The sequence below is a fragment of the Arachis stenosperma genome, chromosome 10 (assembly GCF_014773155.1).
Source record: "Arachis stenosperma cultivar V10309 chromosome 10, arast.V10309.gnm1.PFL2, whole genome shotgun sequence".
In the NCBI taxonomy this organism is placed as follows: Eukaryota; Viridiplantae; Streptophyta; class Magnoliopsida; order Fabales; family Fabaceae; genus Arachis; species Arachis stenosperma.
Window position 1 is genome coordinate 122,501,093 of NC_080386.1, and position 17,207 is coordinate 122,518,299.

A 17,207-nucleotide genomic window follows, 5' to 3' on the forward strand; every position below is an offset into this window, starting at 1 on the left:
AGCCGAGCCAGTTACATCCAAATAGCTAGGCTGCTATTCTAACCTTCGAGTTAGTGTGTAACTTTTTGGAGATCCCAACTCGGGTGGAGGTTTTTCTTTTCTTCTTTATTTGTACCATTCTTCATAAGGAGGGGAAACATCAGAAGGGTTATATCTCTTTTAGATCTCTGTCGAATCATCGGATCTTCGATCTGTTCAAGGATTCGTTTCACGTGTTCAAGGCGGAGTATTTCAAGGTCTGTCCTGTTCGAGGTCATCATCCTTTTTAGTTGACCATGGAGGGGAAGTGCCAAATCTCCACTTATTGGAATTTTGGAGCTGGGACTTCCTATCTGACGAGGATAACATATGAGGGTCTGTCTCCCGAGAAAAGATATCGCCGATGTTTTGTTGGTGGTATTTGGGGACAGGCCGTTGAATCCTCGAGATGTCACGGGGAATCCCGAGGCGGGCCGGTTTTATGTTTGGTAGGTTATGTTTTTTTACTTCCTAGTTTATATTTTGATTTTTGATGTCATAACTTATAGTTTTTAGTGCTATTGTATTTTGTAGTTGGTATGGCTGATGGTCAGACAACCTTAGCGAGGTTGAAGGCTGCCTTTGTTCTTGGTTCGGGGAGCAGGGGTGATAGGACTTCTCGTTCAACTCCTCAAGCTACCTTTCTTTCCAGTTCTCATACCATTTCTTAGGAGGTTGTGGCTGAAGGAACTCATGGGGATGATGATCACTAGGAGTTCCCGATTCTCGAGCCTGATAGAAAAGGTAAGAGGCTGGTTGAAGGGGGCAGCAGGTCACGATTTCTTACGTGATGAATCGTTCCTTTGATATGCCTGGGTTCATTAATCAGCATCTGCTGCTCGAAACCAAGGACTTTTTAAAGATTGTGGTGTCATAGAACAGGCTAAATCACTGTATCGCGCCCTCCTATGAGTTGATGCTCTCTTAGAACCTTCTTTTGGATGGCAAGCTTCATCAAGCATAGGCACGGTATTCTAAAGGCTCAGTTGGAAGCGTCTGTGGCCGTTAAGTTGAAGGCAGTGAAGGAGGCTGAGGATGCCAGTTCGAAGATTTAGTTTTTGTTTGACCAGGAGACTGAGCTCATGACTCAAGTGGCTGCGGCCAAGGTTGTCAAACTCGCGAGTCAATGTAAACTCGTGGCGCTGACCTAGACTCGACTCATAGACTCGTACGAGTTTACCTGTTATACATTTTTTTATAAAAAAATATATATATCATGTATAAGATATATATATATTTACTCAGATATAGACATTCAAACTTAACAATTTCAACATCAAAACACATAATAAATTAACATAATACTACAATTACAAGTTACAACAAGTACTCTAGATCACACATTTAAATCCTTCACAAGTATGTATCTAGTTCAACATAAAACACACAATCACACAATCAAAGCTTCATAAGACACAACCAAAACACAAAAGAAAACAACAAAGCAACAATTAAATGTTCTAATAAAGTCTAAAACTTAAATCCTCAAATATCTTCATCTTTCATGGCATCAACATCATCATCTTCACCATCTTCATCAGAAACATCATTTCTTTCAGGCTCAGGTTCAACATGTCCAACAAAATCATCATCATCATTCACATGTTCATCTTCTTCCTTTATTAAATTTTGTTGTGGATCCCCAATAAACTCATTGTCACCTCCCTCACCCATGTTGAATTCATTACTATTCATACTTGGAATAGCAAATTCATTACTATTTGGATCATCATTAGTATTGTCATTCATTGGCAAGTGAGAATGCTCAACACTTTCAGCAATATTTTCATTAACATCTTCAGTTATCCACTCATCATCAGAATGCACTGCATCAAATTCAAGTTCTGGAGTTTTTCTAATTTGCTTGCCCTTTAACTTCAAATTATACATCACATACACTAAATTATTCAGTTTCTTTTGATGCAATCGATTTCTTCTCTTTGTATGAACCTACAAACATATAGTGCCAATAGTTAATAAATATACAAAAATTAAAATTAAAATTAAAATGAATAATGAATAGTTCTAACATATAGTGCCAATAGTTCAAATGCACTCCAATTACGTTCACAACCAAATGAACTACAAGTTAAGCTTAGAACTCAGATAGCAAACTTCTTTAGTTCTGGACAACTATCTCCATAGAAGTCCCACTACTCAGCAGGTAGCATGGTCTTCCTACTACTCTTTGTAGTTTCATTACCAAAGAGGCCTCTAGCATAATGAAAGTCAGAAAGCTGTAGACCAACCTTTTTCCTTTCTTCCTAGTTAGGAACCGGTTTTTTCAAATAACTATATAGACCAATCTTAATGTTAACATCATCAACCATGAAATTAGGTTCATAGTGATAATGAGGATTAAGATAATACGCAGCAGCATGCAATGGTCTATGCAGTTGGCTTTCCCACCTTCCATCAATAATTTCCCATATAGGTTCATAACTAAAAATAACAATGCAAATGAACAAAAATAAGAAAATTAAATAAATAACTGAATATAATAAAAAAAAACATAGTAACATGATACATTGATAATCAAATATTAAAGCTTTCAATTAGTCAAGACTCAAGATTACCTATTTTTAACACAACTGAAGTTAGTCTTGATTGTTTCTTTGGCTTTTCTCATGCCTTCAAAGATGAAACCCATGGCTGGTTTTTCATCTGAATCAACCAAGTGAAGAACTGTAATGAGAGGAGCAGCAGCCTTGAGGCATATGACAATATTCTTCCATAGCCTTCTATCCAAGGCCATGTTTTAGACTCTTATTCCTTCAGGCGTTGATGCAACCTTAGTTGTCTTCCAATCATCAGAAATAAACATAGTCATCAACGGTTCTTTATTATCATGAAGACAAGTGAGAGTCAAATAGGCAGTGGCAAATCTTGTGGCACCTGGCTGAACCAAGTCCTTTCCTTTTGTAAAATTCCTCAACATGCTAATGAGCATACTTCGGGAGTAGATAAAAGTGGTTATTTTTCTTCCCTTTTTTTTGGTTGTTTCATGTACCTTTAGCTTCTTTTCAAAATTCTCTAATATCAAATCAATGCAGTGTGCAGCACATGGTGTCCAGTACAAATTTTTCCATCATTTTTTCTCCAGCAGCCTTATAATTAGCAGCATTATCTGTAACAATTTGGCCTACATTCTCTTCGCCAACAAATTCTACAGCATCTTCTAGCATTTTAACAACTTTATCTGTTGTTTTTGATATGTCAGAAGTGTCCAATGAACAAAGGAAAACTGTTCCTTTAGAGCTGTTCACCAAGAAATTACAAATACTACGCCTTTTTTAATTAGTCCATCCATCCGACATGATTGAACAACCAGTTCTGTTCCACTCTGCCTTAAACTCGGTAAGCATTTCATCAACATTGGTCACTGTTTTCTTTAATTGGGTTTCTCTTAACTCATGGTAAGAAGGGGGTTTGTAGCCAATTCCATATCTCCCAACCATCTCACTAAACTTTATCTCGGGATTCTTAATAACATTGAAAGGAATAGCACTTGTATAGAAAAATATGGCACATTGTTGATCACATTGTTCCTTTAGATCCTTCTTCATCATTTGATTTATTGTTGATTGAACTTGAGCCCCTTTTCCTTTTGTGATAAAGTTGTGAATATCTTTTCCCTTTTGTTGAGAATTGTCCTTCTCCTTTTCTGTTTGTTCAGGATAATCCTCATCATCACCGAATCTTCTCTTTTTCAATGATGTTTCTTTAGCCTCCACACAGACTTTCAACATCACAGCCTTAACTTCTTCAGGTACTGAAGCACAAGGCTCTGAATCCTCTTTAGTACCGGCAAGATGATGCTTGAATCTATAAATCCCTCTGCTTATAGTTTTTGAGCAATAATTACACTTCACTTTTTTACCATTTCCTTGAACATCAATCCCATGTTTCCATCCTATATCACTTCTATTTCCAGTTGCATTTTTCCTCCTAGAAACAACAGGTGTAAGTCTAGGAATACTAGGAAGCGAAGACCCTGTCCCTAAACCAACATTTTCAGACATTTTGTATTTTTATCCCTAAAAATCAACAACTCAGATAACAAATTTAGATTCAAATTATCCACTAACTAAATTGAGATTCAGATTATCCACTAACAAATTCATATTCAGATTATCCAGTAACTAAATTCATAACTAATACTAACTAAACTAACACAGTAACACTAACATTTCAGACTTTAGAGTTTCAGTCAGATATTCAGACACATTAACAAAAAAACCACTAACTAAGTAAGTATTAAGTAACAGTTTAAAGTTTAAACCAGACAACCAGTAAACCACAGTACCACACATTTTAACCATGAAGCATGAAGCATGAATCAGCATCAGTTTACTAACTTATTAAAGCATGAAGCAGCATCAGTTTAATTTTTTTTCAACATATCAAATCTCATTAACCAATTCTGTGTATGATTTAAACTAAACTAAAAAAATTTAAAAAGTTAATATCAAAAGTTCAGAACCAAAATTGCAAAATTCATACCAAAATTGTTAATATTTGAATTTGTTTAAAACAATTACCTTGGAAAATAGGGCAGAATTGAAGCAGATCGGCAGTGAAGAACAAGAGTGACAAACAGGGGAAGGGAGGCAAACGCAGTGAAGCAGAACAGGGGCGAGTGCAACGGCTGACGAACGCAGAACATGGGCGAGTCTCACGGTCAACGAACGAAAAACAGGGGCGGTGAACAGCATGCCGTGAATCATCGAGTACTCCGACATGGGTGGTGGGCTGGTGTCGACGAGGAACCTTCACTGCGTGGTGGTGGGCTCTGCGACCCTGTGTGGGATGAGGGATGAGAGATCCGTCCAGCGTCCGGCCTTTGCATGGCGGCGCAGACAACGGTGCCAGTAGATGGTGGCGATTCAGCGAAGTTGGAGAAGAAGAAGAGAGTGAGCAGTGAGGGCTTGGTGGAGTGTGTACTGACTTACTGGGTCTGGGTTAGTGGTTGCTGTTGGTTTTTTTGGGAGGGGGCCAAAACGATGCCGTTTTGGCGAAAACGGCATCGAATTCAAACTTGCTGACTCGCTAGCAAACTCGCGAGTTTGAGCGATTCTGTCCGAGTCTAGCCGAGTCCACCCAAATTTATCCAGAAACGAGTTTATATCCGAGTCAACTCAATTTCACTACCTAAACTCGTACGAGTTTATAAGTTAACTCGCGAGTTTGTCAACCATGGCTGCGGCACAGAAGTTGGCTGCCGATGCGGAGAAGGCTGCCACTACTGCCTAATCTGAGGTCGATGTCGCGAGGGCGGAGGTGAAGAATCTGAAGAGGCAGAATGCGGACTTGCTCGCTGATGCCAAGGCTGCCATTTTGCCACCGAGGAGGCTTTAAAGGCTTAGGTCTAAGTGTTTGCTTTAGATGTGGATGTGTCCGTCATGGGAGCCTTCCAAACTGTAAAGGATGGACAGATCGTGGACCTTGAGTGATTTTGCTTCTTTTTTTTTTATTTTGTGCAAAAATTTGCTAAGTTTGTAAGCCATGTGTTTAGCATATACATTGTTTTTATGGCCTCTTAGGGCCGTTTGTGCATGATTTGGCCTCGTGGTTGGTCGTTTTTTGATTAATATGCTTTGTTATTTTTGGATATCTATTTAATTGGCCTCGGAGGTGATCGATTGTCGGGGTATTCGCTTTATTTTTTCTCGAGTTTCCATTTTATTCGTTTTTGGATTTCACTCGTTTGAGGACGTATTGAAAAAACTTTGTCGGAGAAATGAAAAATTTTATTAGAAATTGTTGAAAGAAATTTGGGCCTCGTTAAAACCTCCCATTGTTTGTGGTAGAAAAGAATGCCCAAAAATTGGTCTAAAACAGAAAAAATGGCTGCATAAAGAAAAGAAAACTAAAACTCTATCGATATTTAGAAGTTACCAATCCAGGTATCCCCGTTCATGAGTAGTAGCGTCGCACGTTCATGGTGTTCCATAATCTCGGTAACTCATTCCCGTTGAGTCTTTCTATCTTGTATGCTCCCTTTCCAATTACGAACTTAATTTGGCAGGGTTTCTCGTAGTTGGGAGTTAACTTCCCTTCTCTTAAGATGTGGGGACCCATGTCTTGGCGTCGCAAGACCAGATGTCCTTGTTTGAACTCACGCTTTATCACGCCACGATTGTACCTTAGGCTTACTCTCTATTTTAGGGTCAGCTCTTTCAAGTGGGCTATGCTTCAGTCCTTGTCAACTAGGTCCCTTTTTACTTCTTCATTGGGTCCTCCCACAGTCCTTTTTGGTCTTGGCTTTTCGACCTCAACAGGAATCACAACTTCTATTCCATAAGTTAGTCTAAAAGGGGTTTCTCCGGTTGAACTTTGTGGGAAAGTTCGGTAAGACCAGAGCACAGAGCCTAGTTCATCTGCCCATAGTCCTTTGGCCTCATCCAGCCTCTACTTTAGTCCTTTCAAAATGACCTTGTTAGCTGCTTCGACTTGACCGTTCGTTTGGAGGTGTTCTATTGAGATAAACTTTTGTGAGATGCCTAAGCCTTCTAGGAACTTGTGAAAGTACTTGTCCGCAAATTGAGTTCTATTTTCTGATATCATGACCTCCGGAATGCCGAACCGGGTTATGACTTACCTCTAGAAGAATTTTTGGCATTGGGGTATTGTGTTTGTGGCTATGGCTTTCGCTTCGATCCACTTGGTGCAGTAGTCAATGGATACGATTAGTAACTTTACCTGTTCTGGTGCCGTGGGGAAGGGACCCATGAGGTCGATTTCCCAGGTCCCAAATGGACACTCAGCCGATATGGTGCTAAGTTGCTGGGGGTTGCTTGGAGGAAGTCGGCATATATTTGGCATTGTTTGCAATGTTTTACTAACTGGAGTGCATCTCTGATGATTGTCAGCTAGAAATACGTGGGTTGGATGACCTTTTGTGCCAAGATTTTTCCTCCAACATGGTGGCCAAAACATCCTTCTTGAATTTCGCAAAGGATGTAGTCCATTTGGTGGGGTTCTAAGCATTTTCAAAGGGGTTGGGAGAGTCCTTATTTGTACAGTTGCCCAACTATCCAGTGTACTTAGCAACCTCCCATTTTACGCATTTTGCATCCTTGGAATTTGTCGGTAACATGCCACCTTCCAGATAGGTCGTGATGGGAGTAGTCCACGAGGGTTCTATGGAGATTGGCAAGTTTGTTGGGCCTTCTGGAAGAACTGCAGGCGTCCTTACGATCTCTTGTTTCAGGGATCGATTCCTCGTGTATGGCTTAGTGATTTCCAACTTGGAAAGTAGGTCTGCTCTAGCATTCTTTTTTCTTGATATGTGTTGGGTTATTACCAAAGTGAATTCAGCGGTAAGCTCCTTTACCTTAGAAAGGTACTTTTACAGCAGGGGATCCTGTGTCTGGTAATTGCCCTTGAATTGGGAGCTTATGACTTGGGATTCACTACAGACTTCCAAATTTTTTGTGCCGATCTCCTTTGCTAGTGATAACCCGGCAAGGTGTGCTTCGTATTTGGCATAGTTATTGGATAACGAGAACTCGCAACGGATCAATAACTCAATCGTTATTCCATTATGACATTCCAAAATTACTCCAGCTCCGTCGGAGTTATTGTTTGAGGATCCGTGGATATGGAGTTTCTAGAGGTCTGGTATTTCATTTCCCGGGGTCATTTTAGCAAGGAAATTCGCCATTGATTGGGCTTTGATTGCGCCTTGGGCTCAAAACAGATTTCGTATTGGGAGAGCTTGACAGTCCATGAGAGCATTCATCCGGGGGAGGTCTGGCTTCTAGACTATTTCTCAACAATCCTTTTTTCATGAATTTAAAGAAGGAAAGTGCCTTCTATGCTGAGACTCCAGGAAGCGTGATAAGGCGGCCAAGCGACTAGTTAGCCTTTGGACGTCCTTCAATTTTTTCAGGATGGTTATTTCGAGGATAGCCTGACATTTTTCTGGGTTAGTGTAACACCCTCACTATCAGAATGTCACGCTTCCGGCTGCGCCACTCTGATAGCTTGGATATTACGAAAACTCTAAACATATTTAATACTAATATAGGAGCCTATTTAAACTTAAAATCGCATAACCTTTCTAAAACACTTTTTCGTTGAAAACATAAACATATATGTACATACAAACCAGATACAATACCTTAACTTATATATATACATAACACTAACTTACAAACATACATATCACAAATTCAGATCCCTCTTCCAAAATTAATAAAGATAAAGGCGAGGGAAAAATAATAACTAAGATAATACAAAAATACCGAATAACCAGAAAATGAACATAACTCTTCTGAAGCTTTCTTGCCTATATCCTGAAAAGGAAAAACCTGTAGGGGAGTGAGAATGTCGTCTTCGCTGGTTCTCACTATAAGGTTACAGAAATTGCTATAACAAGATACGTAAAATAAAACTATTTTTAAAGTACAGTGATCAATGTTCGTCTTACGTGCTTTTTTGAAATCTAAAGAGTTAACATCCAAAAATCCATTTCAAAAGAGGAAATCAGCTAATTATCCAAAGCTTGGAAAACTTTTTCCTTTGTTATAAAAATCTTAAAATCTTTCCTAGACAGTATGAATGACCAACCTGTCCCCAAACATAGGTTCATTAAGTCTATACTGAACCAGTTTGATTTTTTGTACTTTACTAAGACATAAACATGAAAGCAATAACCTATGCAGTATAAATGATCATCCTGCTCCAAGAATAGGTCCATTAAGTTTATGCTAAACCAGTCAGATACTTTATACAGAACTAGACCTCAAACATACCAACCACGGCCATAGGCCCATCCAATCCAACACGGCCCCTGGCCCAAACAGCTCAATCATCAACCAACTCATCACAAACCACTTAATCAAACACAATCATAATTCATGTAGTTCAAACACAATCAAGAGCAGTTACAACAAGTATAATAGTTAGCAGTTAACATAATTATTCACATAGGCAAACCAATTATAATATGCATACCCAAACAATGTCACATAGATGCAAATGATGAATGTCAGTTCTATTGGCTGTGATATCACATTGTCGGTTCAATTGCCAACCCGACACATTTCCATGGAAATATTGTCTTTCGGTCACGAATAAATGGGAACCCCTTGGGATAACATGCCCGGCACACAGTCCAGGATGTCAGTGCCTGCACACTCCTGTGATCCGAAAGGATGTGAGAGGGATACTCTACCTCCGACCTCACATCTACACATAAGCGGGATTAACCACCGTCCTTAGGCAGGTGCCACAACCTCGACAAGCGAGATTAACCACCGTCCTTGCCAGGCACAAGCGACTTATCAACATTCTCATCAATATCAAATCTCTCAGTATAAGCGGGACGAACCCGGCCCTTATGCCTACCAAATAATAACTCGTCAATCTTGATGATATCCACAATAAATCACGCTCAATATCTTATTTCAAATCATTCTTGGCCCATTTACTTTTAAATAACAAACGTATTCAATTCACATCTTCTCAGGAATCACTTTTCAAAACGGAGCCACTTTCCACATCTTTCCAAAACTTCCAAATAATCTCAAAACCATGCCAAATTCAAAATCTCTTTTAAATTACTCAAAATCATTCATTTCTAAATCAGAATTTGGTCATAAAATTTCTCAGTGGAGTCTCATGACTTCAGGGGAGAATAACCTAACTCATTTCCTTAAATTCATTGAAAACTTCTGAAACCTTAACTTCTTGATTTGAACAAATAAAATAGAATTTAAATCAGGACTAAGTCATGTATCCAATTATTCCGAACCAATTTCAAAACCAACTTACTTAAACCAAAACTAAATCAATTAAACCGAAAATCAATTTCAATTTCATTCTTAAATTTGTTTCCAAAGGCTCGGAAATTGTTTCAATTTTACTAAATCAAAGTTTTAGAGAATACTTCAAACTTTTCCTAAAATGTTGTAAAGTGAAATTAGTTAATCAAAATCCAGTTTCTTTTAAATCCATTAAAACTCCTCCAAATTTGCTTACTTAATCAAATTCCAAAACATAATTATTTTCATCTTTAAATCGACTTTAAAACATAGTTCTTTTTCTAAAATAGTTTACATTCAAAATATAATAATTTTCTTAATAAAAGAGTTCAAACCTAATTCATTTATCAGTAATTCAATTCAAAGCATAATTCATTCTTTTAAAATATCGTTTCAAATAAAGTCTCAGATTTTGTAGAAATTTCGGCTACATTTTCCCTAAAACTTGGACTTTGCCACCCTTTCCGGGTCCCAACCAAACCAATCATCAACCCTTCTCAGCGGGTTTAAAACCAAATCAGTTTCCAATAAACAAAACTCGGACTATTAAAGTCATTTCAAATCAACCAATCTAAAAATCTCAAATTTATCAAAATCAGACATTATTTCACTCAACAAGCAACCGTATTCAACCAAGACATAATCAGACAATTCATAAGACTCACATAATTACCGAAAATACATTTTGCACAGCATATCTATTTATAACAAATTCCAATTTAAAATGAATTAAATTTTATAAACAGACCCTACCTCAACTCGTTAAAACCATAACCCAAAACGTGTCAATGAAACCTTTTAGCTCAACCCGAAACCAACAGCAAACGCAAACTCAGTCCCTGATCACTTTTGCAGCACTTACAGCAATTTAATAACGTATGCAATGCTCAGAACACGACCCTACATTAACAGAACCTCAAAGTTTACAACCAAACATAACAGAATACTAATGCAGGGGTTTCTGAAACATAAATACTTACCCAACTAAGAAAACGAAATAGTGGTGGTCACTGAACTGGTTTAACGGCAGTCTCGACAACCACCTCGAGCGGCAGCGGTGACTAGAAGTCCCGTGACAACGACTGTAACAAACATGCAGTGATGATAAAGCTCTTGAAAACTCAAAGGAAACGAAAACCAACTTAAAACCCTTACTGGTAGTTGCTATTGGCAACAACAGTTTTGTTCACTGGCAACAGGGGCTTGCCCGGCGGCCAGAGGTTCAAGCAACAGCGGATCTGGTGGCGACGGGTCCTTCAGCGATGGCAGAATGTGGCAGCTCTTCTCTCTCGCATTTTGGCTCCTGACGGCGATTCACTCCACGACGGCAGAGCAAGCATGATCGGCGACGATGCGGGCTGGAGGTGACGGTGCGAACGGCGGCGAAGCGGGTTGGAGGGGACGGCGCAAACGTCGATGAGGCCTTCCTCTTCTCCCCATCGCTCTCCTCCTCCTCTGGTGTGTGACGACGACGCGACTGTGGTGGCTTCTCCTCTGCTCGCGTCTCTGCTCCATCGACGACGGCCAAGGCGACGCGATGGCGTGGCCCACCAACTCTGGCGCCCCTCCACCGGCACTCCCTCACCTTCAGATCTCCCTCTCTTCCTCCCCCTTTCCTTCTTTCCCTCTTCCTTTCTTTTCTTCTTTCTTTCTTTTCTTTTGTCTGAAGCTGATGAATGTTAGGGTTTAAGGAAAGGGTTGTTGTGCTGAGAGAAGAGTGAGGGTGGGTTAGGGTAGTAAATTAAGGTTTGTGTATAAATTGGGGGTTTTTAGGTTTAATTTGAGTAAGGTAATTTTAAATAAAATTCAAGTATAAAGTATTGATTTGAAAAACTAATTTAAAATTCTAAAATTACTCTAAAATATTATTTGTTGTATAAAAATACTAATTGATTCTCAATCAATTTCTCTAATTGGAAATACATAGTAATATAATTAATTTTATTTATCCCTAAAACTTTAAGTATTGAATTATGAAAATGTAAAATATTTAAATTAAGTCATATATAAAATTCTTATCATTTGACGACTACTAACTTTATAATTTAAATATAGGGAATAACTCAATAATTATAAAATTAGATAAAATCCTAATTCATTATTTTTGAATTTCTAAGACTTAAAATTGTAATTAGGAGAATAATCCATAATTATAGAGTTTGGATGAAAACTTTAGTTTATTTCAAATCCAATCAATCAAATCTACCTTTAATTATTTTTAATAAAATAATTTCTGAAACTAAAACTGTAAATAAATATATATGACTTGAAATTAGTTCGTAATAACTTTTCAAAAGTTCTAGGACTTATAGTTAGCTTCCATACCTCTTTGTGCGGTCAAGAAGCCCAAGAATTTTCTAACCTCCATTTCGAACTCGCACTTGGCTGGGTTAAGCCGCATTCAGTGTTTCCTTAGTATTACGAATATGCTCGTGAGGTTAGAGATCAGTGAGTCATCTGATTCTGTCTTCACGAGCATATTGTCAATGTATATCTCTAACTTTGCCCTTATGAGGTCTTGGAAGATTTTGGTTACAAGTCTTTAATATGTGGCCCCACGCGTTCTTCAGTCTGAAAGGCATGACTGTGTAACAGTATGTTCCTTCGGGGTTGATGAAGGTCATTTTCTCTTCATCGGGTTTGTGCATGGGTATAGTTATACCTGGAGTATTCATCCATAAAGCTGAGGTACCAGTGTTCGGAGGCGGTGTCCACTAGTCTATCGATGTTTGGCATCGAGAAGGCTTCTTTTGGACATCCTTTGTTCAAGTCTGTGTAGTAGATGCACATTCACCATTTGTCGTTTGCCTTTTTAACCATGACAACGTTGGCCAACTAGGCAGTGCAAGGTATTTCTTGGATGAAGCCGGCCTCGAGTAGGCTCATGACTTGTCTTTTAAGTTTTCCCGCTCTGTCTGCTGACATTCTTCTTTTTCTTTGGCTAACAAGTCTAGCCTTCAGGTTAATGGCCAGACGATGTGACATTAGGTTTAGATCTAGTCTTAGCATATCAGCGAGTGTAAAGGCGAACATGTCTATATTTTCTTTAAGCATCTTGATGACTTGTCCTTTCAAGACAAAAGGGAGGTTCTTGTTGACGAAGGTGAATTCCTCCTCTGTTTGTCTAATTTGAAGGTTTTCCATGTCCCATTTCAACTCCGGTCTCGGCTGGTAAACCTGCTGGGAATCTAGGTCGGTAAGAAAAATTCTAGCTGCATCACGAGATCCTTTTCAAAGCACTAGGCCGGGGTTGCTGCATTCTGCTGCTACCATCCTATCACCATAGATGGTTCCGATCGTTCCATCGTCAACCTAGAACTTCATGATGAAGAATTTTTTGAATATGACCGGTGAGAGGTCATTAATGGTCTTTCTCCCGCGGATAATGTTTTATGTCATGGAGTCTTGGAGTACCATGAATTCGGAGAAAACTATTTTCATTTGGTTTTCGGTTCCTATATATGGTGATCGAAAGCATGATTAAACCGTCTGATTTGGTGAAGTTATCTCCAAGGCCGGTTACCCTGTTGAGGTGGTTCTGTAGGTTTTCATTTCAGAGCCCTAACTTATCAAACGCTCCTCTGAAGAGGATGTTGGAGTTAGTTCTGGTATCTATTAGGATGTGTTTCACCGTCCCTATCCCCACCTTTGTTGATATGACGAAGGGAGAGTATTCCTCTGACGTTCCCTTTTGGCAGTCTTCCGGGTGGAAGGTGATTGTCAATGGGTCAGGGATTTTTCTTGGGGCAACTGCTAGTAGTCGAGGGTCTTTTTTAGTGTGAATTTAGATTTTTCTTACACATTTTGCCCGTGATAACGTTGACCACTATTGTCGGGTCTTCATCTCCACTATCTCAAGAAACAATTTTTATCGCCCTAGGGTTTTGCCCTTCATCTGCTGTGGATTTTTCTCTTTCGGCTCATCGGGGTTCCCTGATGATTTTGGCGAACTCAGGGAGTTTTCCATCTCTTATGGTTTGTTCAAGAGCGTCTTTGAGGTCGCAAGAGTCTTGGGTTATATGCCGATATCCCATGTGGTAATCACAGTATATGCTTTTGTTACAACCCGTGTGTTCCTTCAGTTGCCTAGGTTTTGGAAGTATGCCCCCTTTTTCGCGATCTGTTGGTATACTTCAGTAAGTGGAGCGGGCAGGAGGGTGTAGTTTGCGAATCTTCATACCTGTGGTAGTCGGTTGTAAGTTGGGGGTCTGAATTGTTCTTTGTTGGATTCTTTGGGAGGTGGGTTGGTTTGAGGTGCCGTGTTGCCATGATGCCATTTATTGGCGGCCACGACTTGGCTTACCTCCTCGTCATTTATGTATTTCTGTGCCACGCTTTGGATTTCATGCATTGACCAGACGGGTTTCGTTATGGGGTGCTTCTGAAAGTCTTCATCCATCAAACCATTAATCAAGCACAGGTTGGTTACCGAGTCCATTAAACCGTCAATGGTTAGTCACTCATCATTGAATCTATCTAAGTACTTCCTAGTGGACTCTTTCGGGCTTGTATAACGCCTAGCAAGTTAATCAGGTACTTTTCTTTGGCTATACGTGTGGTGAATTGTGCCAGGAATTTCCAAGAGATGTTGTCGAAACATGATATCGAGCCATTTGAGAGCGCATTGAACCACTTGATGGCCGGGCCGGCTAGGGTCACCGGGAAGGCCCAACATCAGACGGCGTCGACTATTCCTTCCAGGTTCATCTTGGCCTCAAAGGCTGTTATGTATTCTTAGAGATTTTTGGTGCCGTCATACTTCATGTTGGTTGGCTTGTCGAACCCTTTTGGTAGCTTTACTCTCAGGACTTTCTCGGTGAATGGGGTTGCTCCCATTACCACGGATTCAAGTTGCCTTCGCTTAGAGTCTTTCTCGGGATCGATTATGATTCCTATGCCTCTCGTGATGTAGATTTAGAGTTCTCGATCTGTGCTCTCTTTTGGGGGTGGTTCGGGAGAGCACTTTGCCCGTGTGCTCTGGTTGGAAGTGTTGGTTTGTGGCAATTCGACCTTCTAGAGTTTGAACGCGGTGGAAAAACTTCTAGATTATGCGATTTGTATCTTATAACGACCCGTATTTTTTAAAATCTAAATAAAAAAAATTATTTTATTGATTTGAGCTCCTTATTTTCAGAAACTAATTTATTAAGAATAAATAAATTGATTTTATGAATATTTGGGTAAAGTACTAAATTGGTCCCCTAGGTTTGGGCGTAATTCTGTTTTAGTCCTTAAGGTTTAAAGTGTTCTATTTGAATCCAAAAAAGTTTCATTTAGCATCAATTTAGTCCCACAGTGAGATCAAAATTAAATAATTAACAAAATGTCCTACATAACAACAGTACAAGAACAAAATCGATAATTTGGAGAACAAGTACAAGCACTAGAGGCATAAAATCAACCATTGATACATCAATACATTTATTTATTATTTTTTTATAATATAAATAAAATATTTTCTATAAAACTAAAGAAAATGATAAATAAATGTATTGATGCATCAATGGTTGATTTTGTGCCTCTGGAGCTTGTACTTGTTCTCCAGATTATCGATTTTGTTCTTGAATTGTTGTTATGTAGGATATTTTGTTAATTATTTAATTTTGACCTCACTGTGGGACTAAATTGATGCTAAATGAAACTTTTTTGGATTCAAATAGAACACTTTAAACCTTAAGGACCAAAACAGAATTACGCCCAAACCTAGGGGACCAATTTAGTACTTTACCCTTAATATTTTTATAATTTTACTGTAATTGAATATTTTACATAATTAAAAATAAAATTTGAGTAATAAAAAAACGATGAAAATTATATAATTTAATTGGAGTAGTTAGTGTTTTGGATTCAAATTTATATTTTATAAGGAAGATTAATTAGATTATTTTAGATTTTAAATTGGAAATAGTTAGTTAAATTTATTAGTATGTTGATAAATAAAAAATTGTGTTTACAAAATAATTTTACGGATTATATTTCAATCCTAATTATTATATTATCTCAAAGATTTTGTAAAATTGCTATACTACTAGTGTGTATTTTACTCTGATCCTAACCCGAATTTTATCCTAACCCACATTCACTCACAGCCATTCTAACCTTTTACCCCACCCACACCCACGCAGAAAGAAAGAAAGAAATCAGATAAGAGGGAAAGAGAAACGAAGAGGGAGAAGAAAGGAAGAGGAGGGGGAAGAGGGAGACGGCATGGTGGGAATCACTGCCACCAGCGCTGCCGTCGAGTCACCACGGGGGAGAAAGAGAGAGAAGTAAAATCGTGAAGAGAGAGAGATTGATGGAGATGTTTGTGCCATTCATCCTCGTCACTGTCATGCGTCGCCGCTGCCGCCGTTGGGTCTGTTGCCGTCAAGTTCAAAGGAGAAAGGGAGAGCGACGCTGAGAGAGAGATATCGACGGAAGCCAGTGAAGCGCGTGAGAGAGAGAGGAAGCCAATTCTGTCACCACAACCGCACCGAGTCATCATCATCATCGTGGGAGCTCGCCACTGTCGTTGGCGGGTGTCGCTGCCGCTGCTGTCGCCGAAGCCACTGTGTTCGTCACTTGCTCAGTTTTACCCTGTTTTTAGTTCCCCTTTTATGAGCCAAAGTTGCTGCTGCCATGGTGATGGTCGCGAGGATTGTTTGTGTTTAACAAAACTATTACCGTTGCTTCTCCGTTCCCCTATTTCTTTTGAGTTGCAATTGTTGTTGAACCACCAGAGCTTCGGGCCGCCGTCGTCACTTGCGGTAGCTGTCGAAACTGTTGCCGGATCAATTCAAAGGCTACTGCTTTGTTCTTTTATTGTAGGTCAAGTTCCTATAATTGTATGATTGAAATAAAAGTTGTTGTTGTTGTTGCGGAAGTAAATAGAGCCGTGGATGCAGCTGCCGCTGTTGTGGGCCGAGGAAAAAAAGGGATCGTTGCGTTTAAATTTGATGGTTTCGACTAACTGAGGTAGAAAATTCATTTTTAAAATTAAAAGTTTTTAATTTAAGAATGCCCAAAAAACTTATTAAGTAATTACAATTTTGATAAATGTTTTGTATGACTAATTGATGAGAATTAGTTGAATTGTGGCTGTGAATGGTGATTAATTTGTTATTTGTTAAATTAAAATATGATGAGTTAATTATTTAAAAAACTGTCATTTTGATAATTGATGAATTGAGTTTGGATTATGGCTATGATTGTGACTGGTTTCGTTGTTGCAAGTGATTAACTAATGAAATTGATTTTGGTTTGAGGCTGTGATTGTTATTGATTTTCTGATTGCTTTAAAATCACCAGAAGTTTTGATTTGTAATTGATGGTAGAGTGTCAGTTGCTAAACTAAATTATGATAAACTGATTATTAGGAATATGTTGTTTTGGTAACTGCTGATGAAAGGTTGGTGAATTGTGAAAAAAGAGGGAACCCGT

The 17,207-nt window shown here is 38.9% G+C and overlaps 1 protein-coding gene and 1 long non-coding RNA gene across 2 annotated transcripts; both read right to left on the reverse strand.

Annotated features, from left to right (window-relative positions):
- Nucleotides 1-1,355: 1,355 nt before the first annotated feature.
- Nucleotides 1,356-4,760, reverse strand: LOC130957608 (uncharacterized). Its single transcript, XM_057884456.1, has 2 exons — nt 4,560-4,760; nt 1,356-1,968 (listed from the first exon to the last, which is right to left on the reverse strand). The coding sequence occupies exons 1-2, from the start codon at nt 4,758-4,760 to the stop codon at nt 1,504-1,506; spliced, it is 666 nt and encodes a 221-aa protein (XP_057740439.1). The 3' UTR covers nt 1,356-1,503.
- An 817-nt stretch (nt 4,761-5,577) lies between these two features.
- On the reverse strand, nt 5,578-11,502 carry LOC130957186 (uncharacterized). Its single transcript, XR_009077239.1, has 4 exons — nt 10,944-11,502; nt 10,769-10,870; nt 10,542-10,688; nt 5,578-8,333 (listed from the first exon to the last, which is right to left on the reverse strand). It is a non-coding gene; the product is annotated as an uncharacterized LOC130957186 (long non-coding RNA).
- Between the last annotated feature and the right edge of the window lie 5,705 nt (nt 11,503-17,207).

Excerpts from the sequence above, each read along its gene's own strand:
- LOC130957608 (XM_057884456.1), bottom strand. The coding sequence starts at position 4,760 with ATGTCGGAGTACTCGATGATTCACGGCATGCTGTTCACCGCCCCTGTT. Across the intron at positions 1,969-4,559 it reads ATTCTGCCCTATTTTCCAAG|GTTCATACAAAGAGAAGAAA; the intron begins GTAATTGTTTTA and ends ATATGTTTGTAG.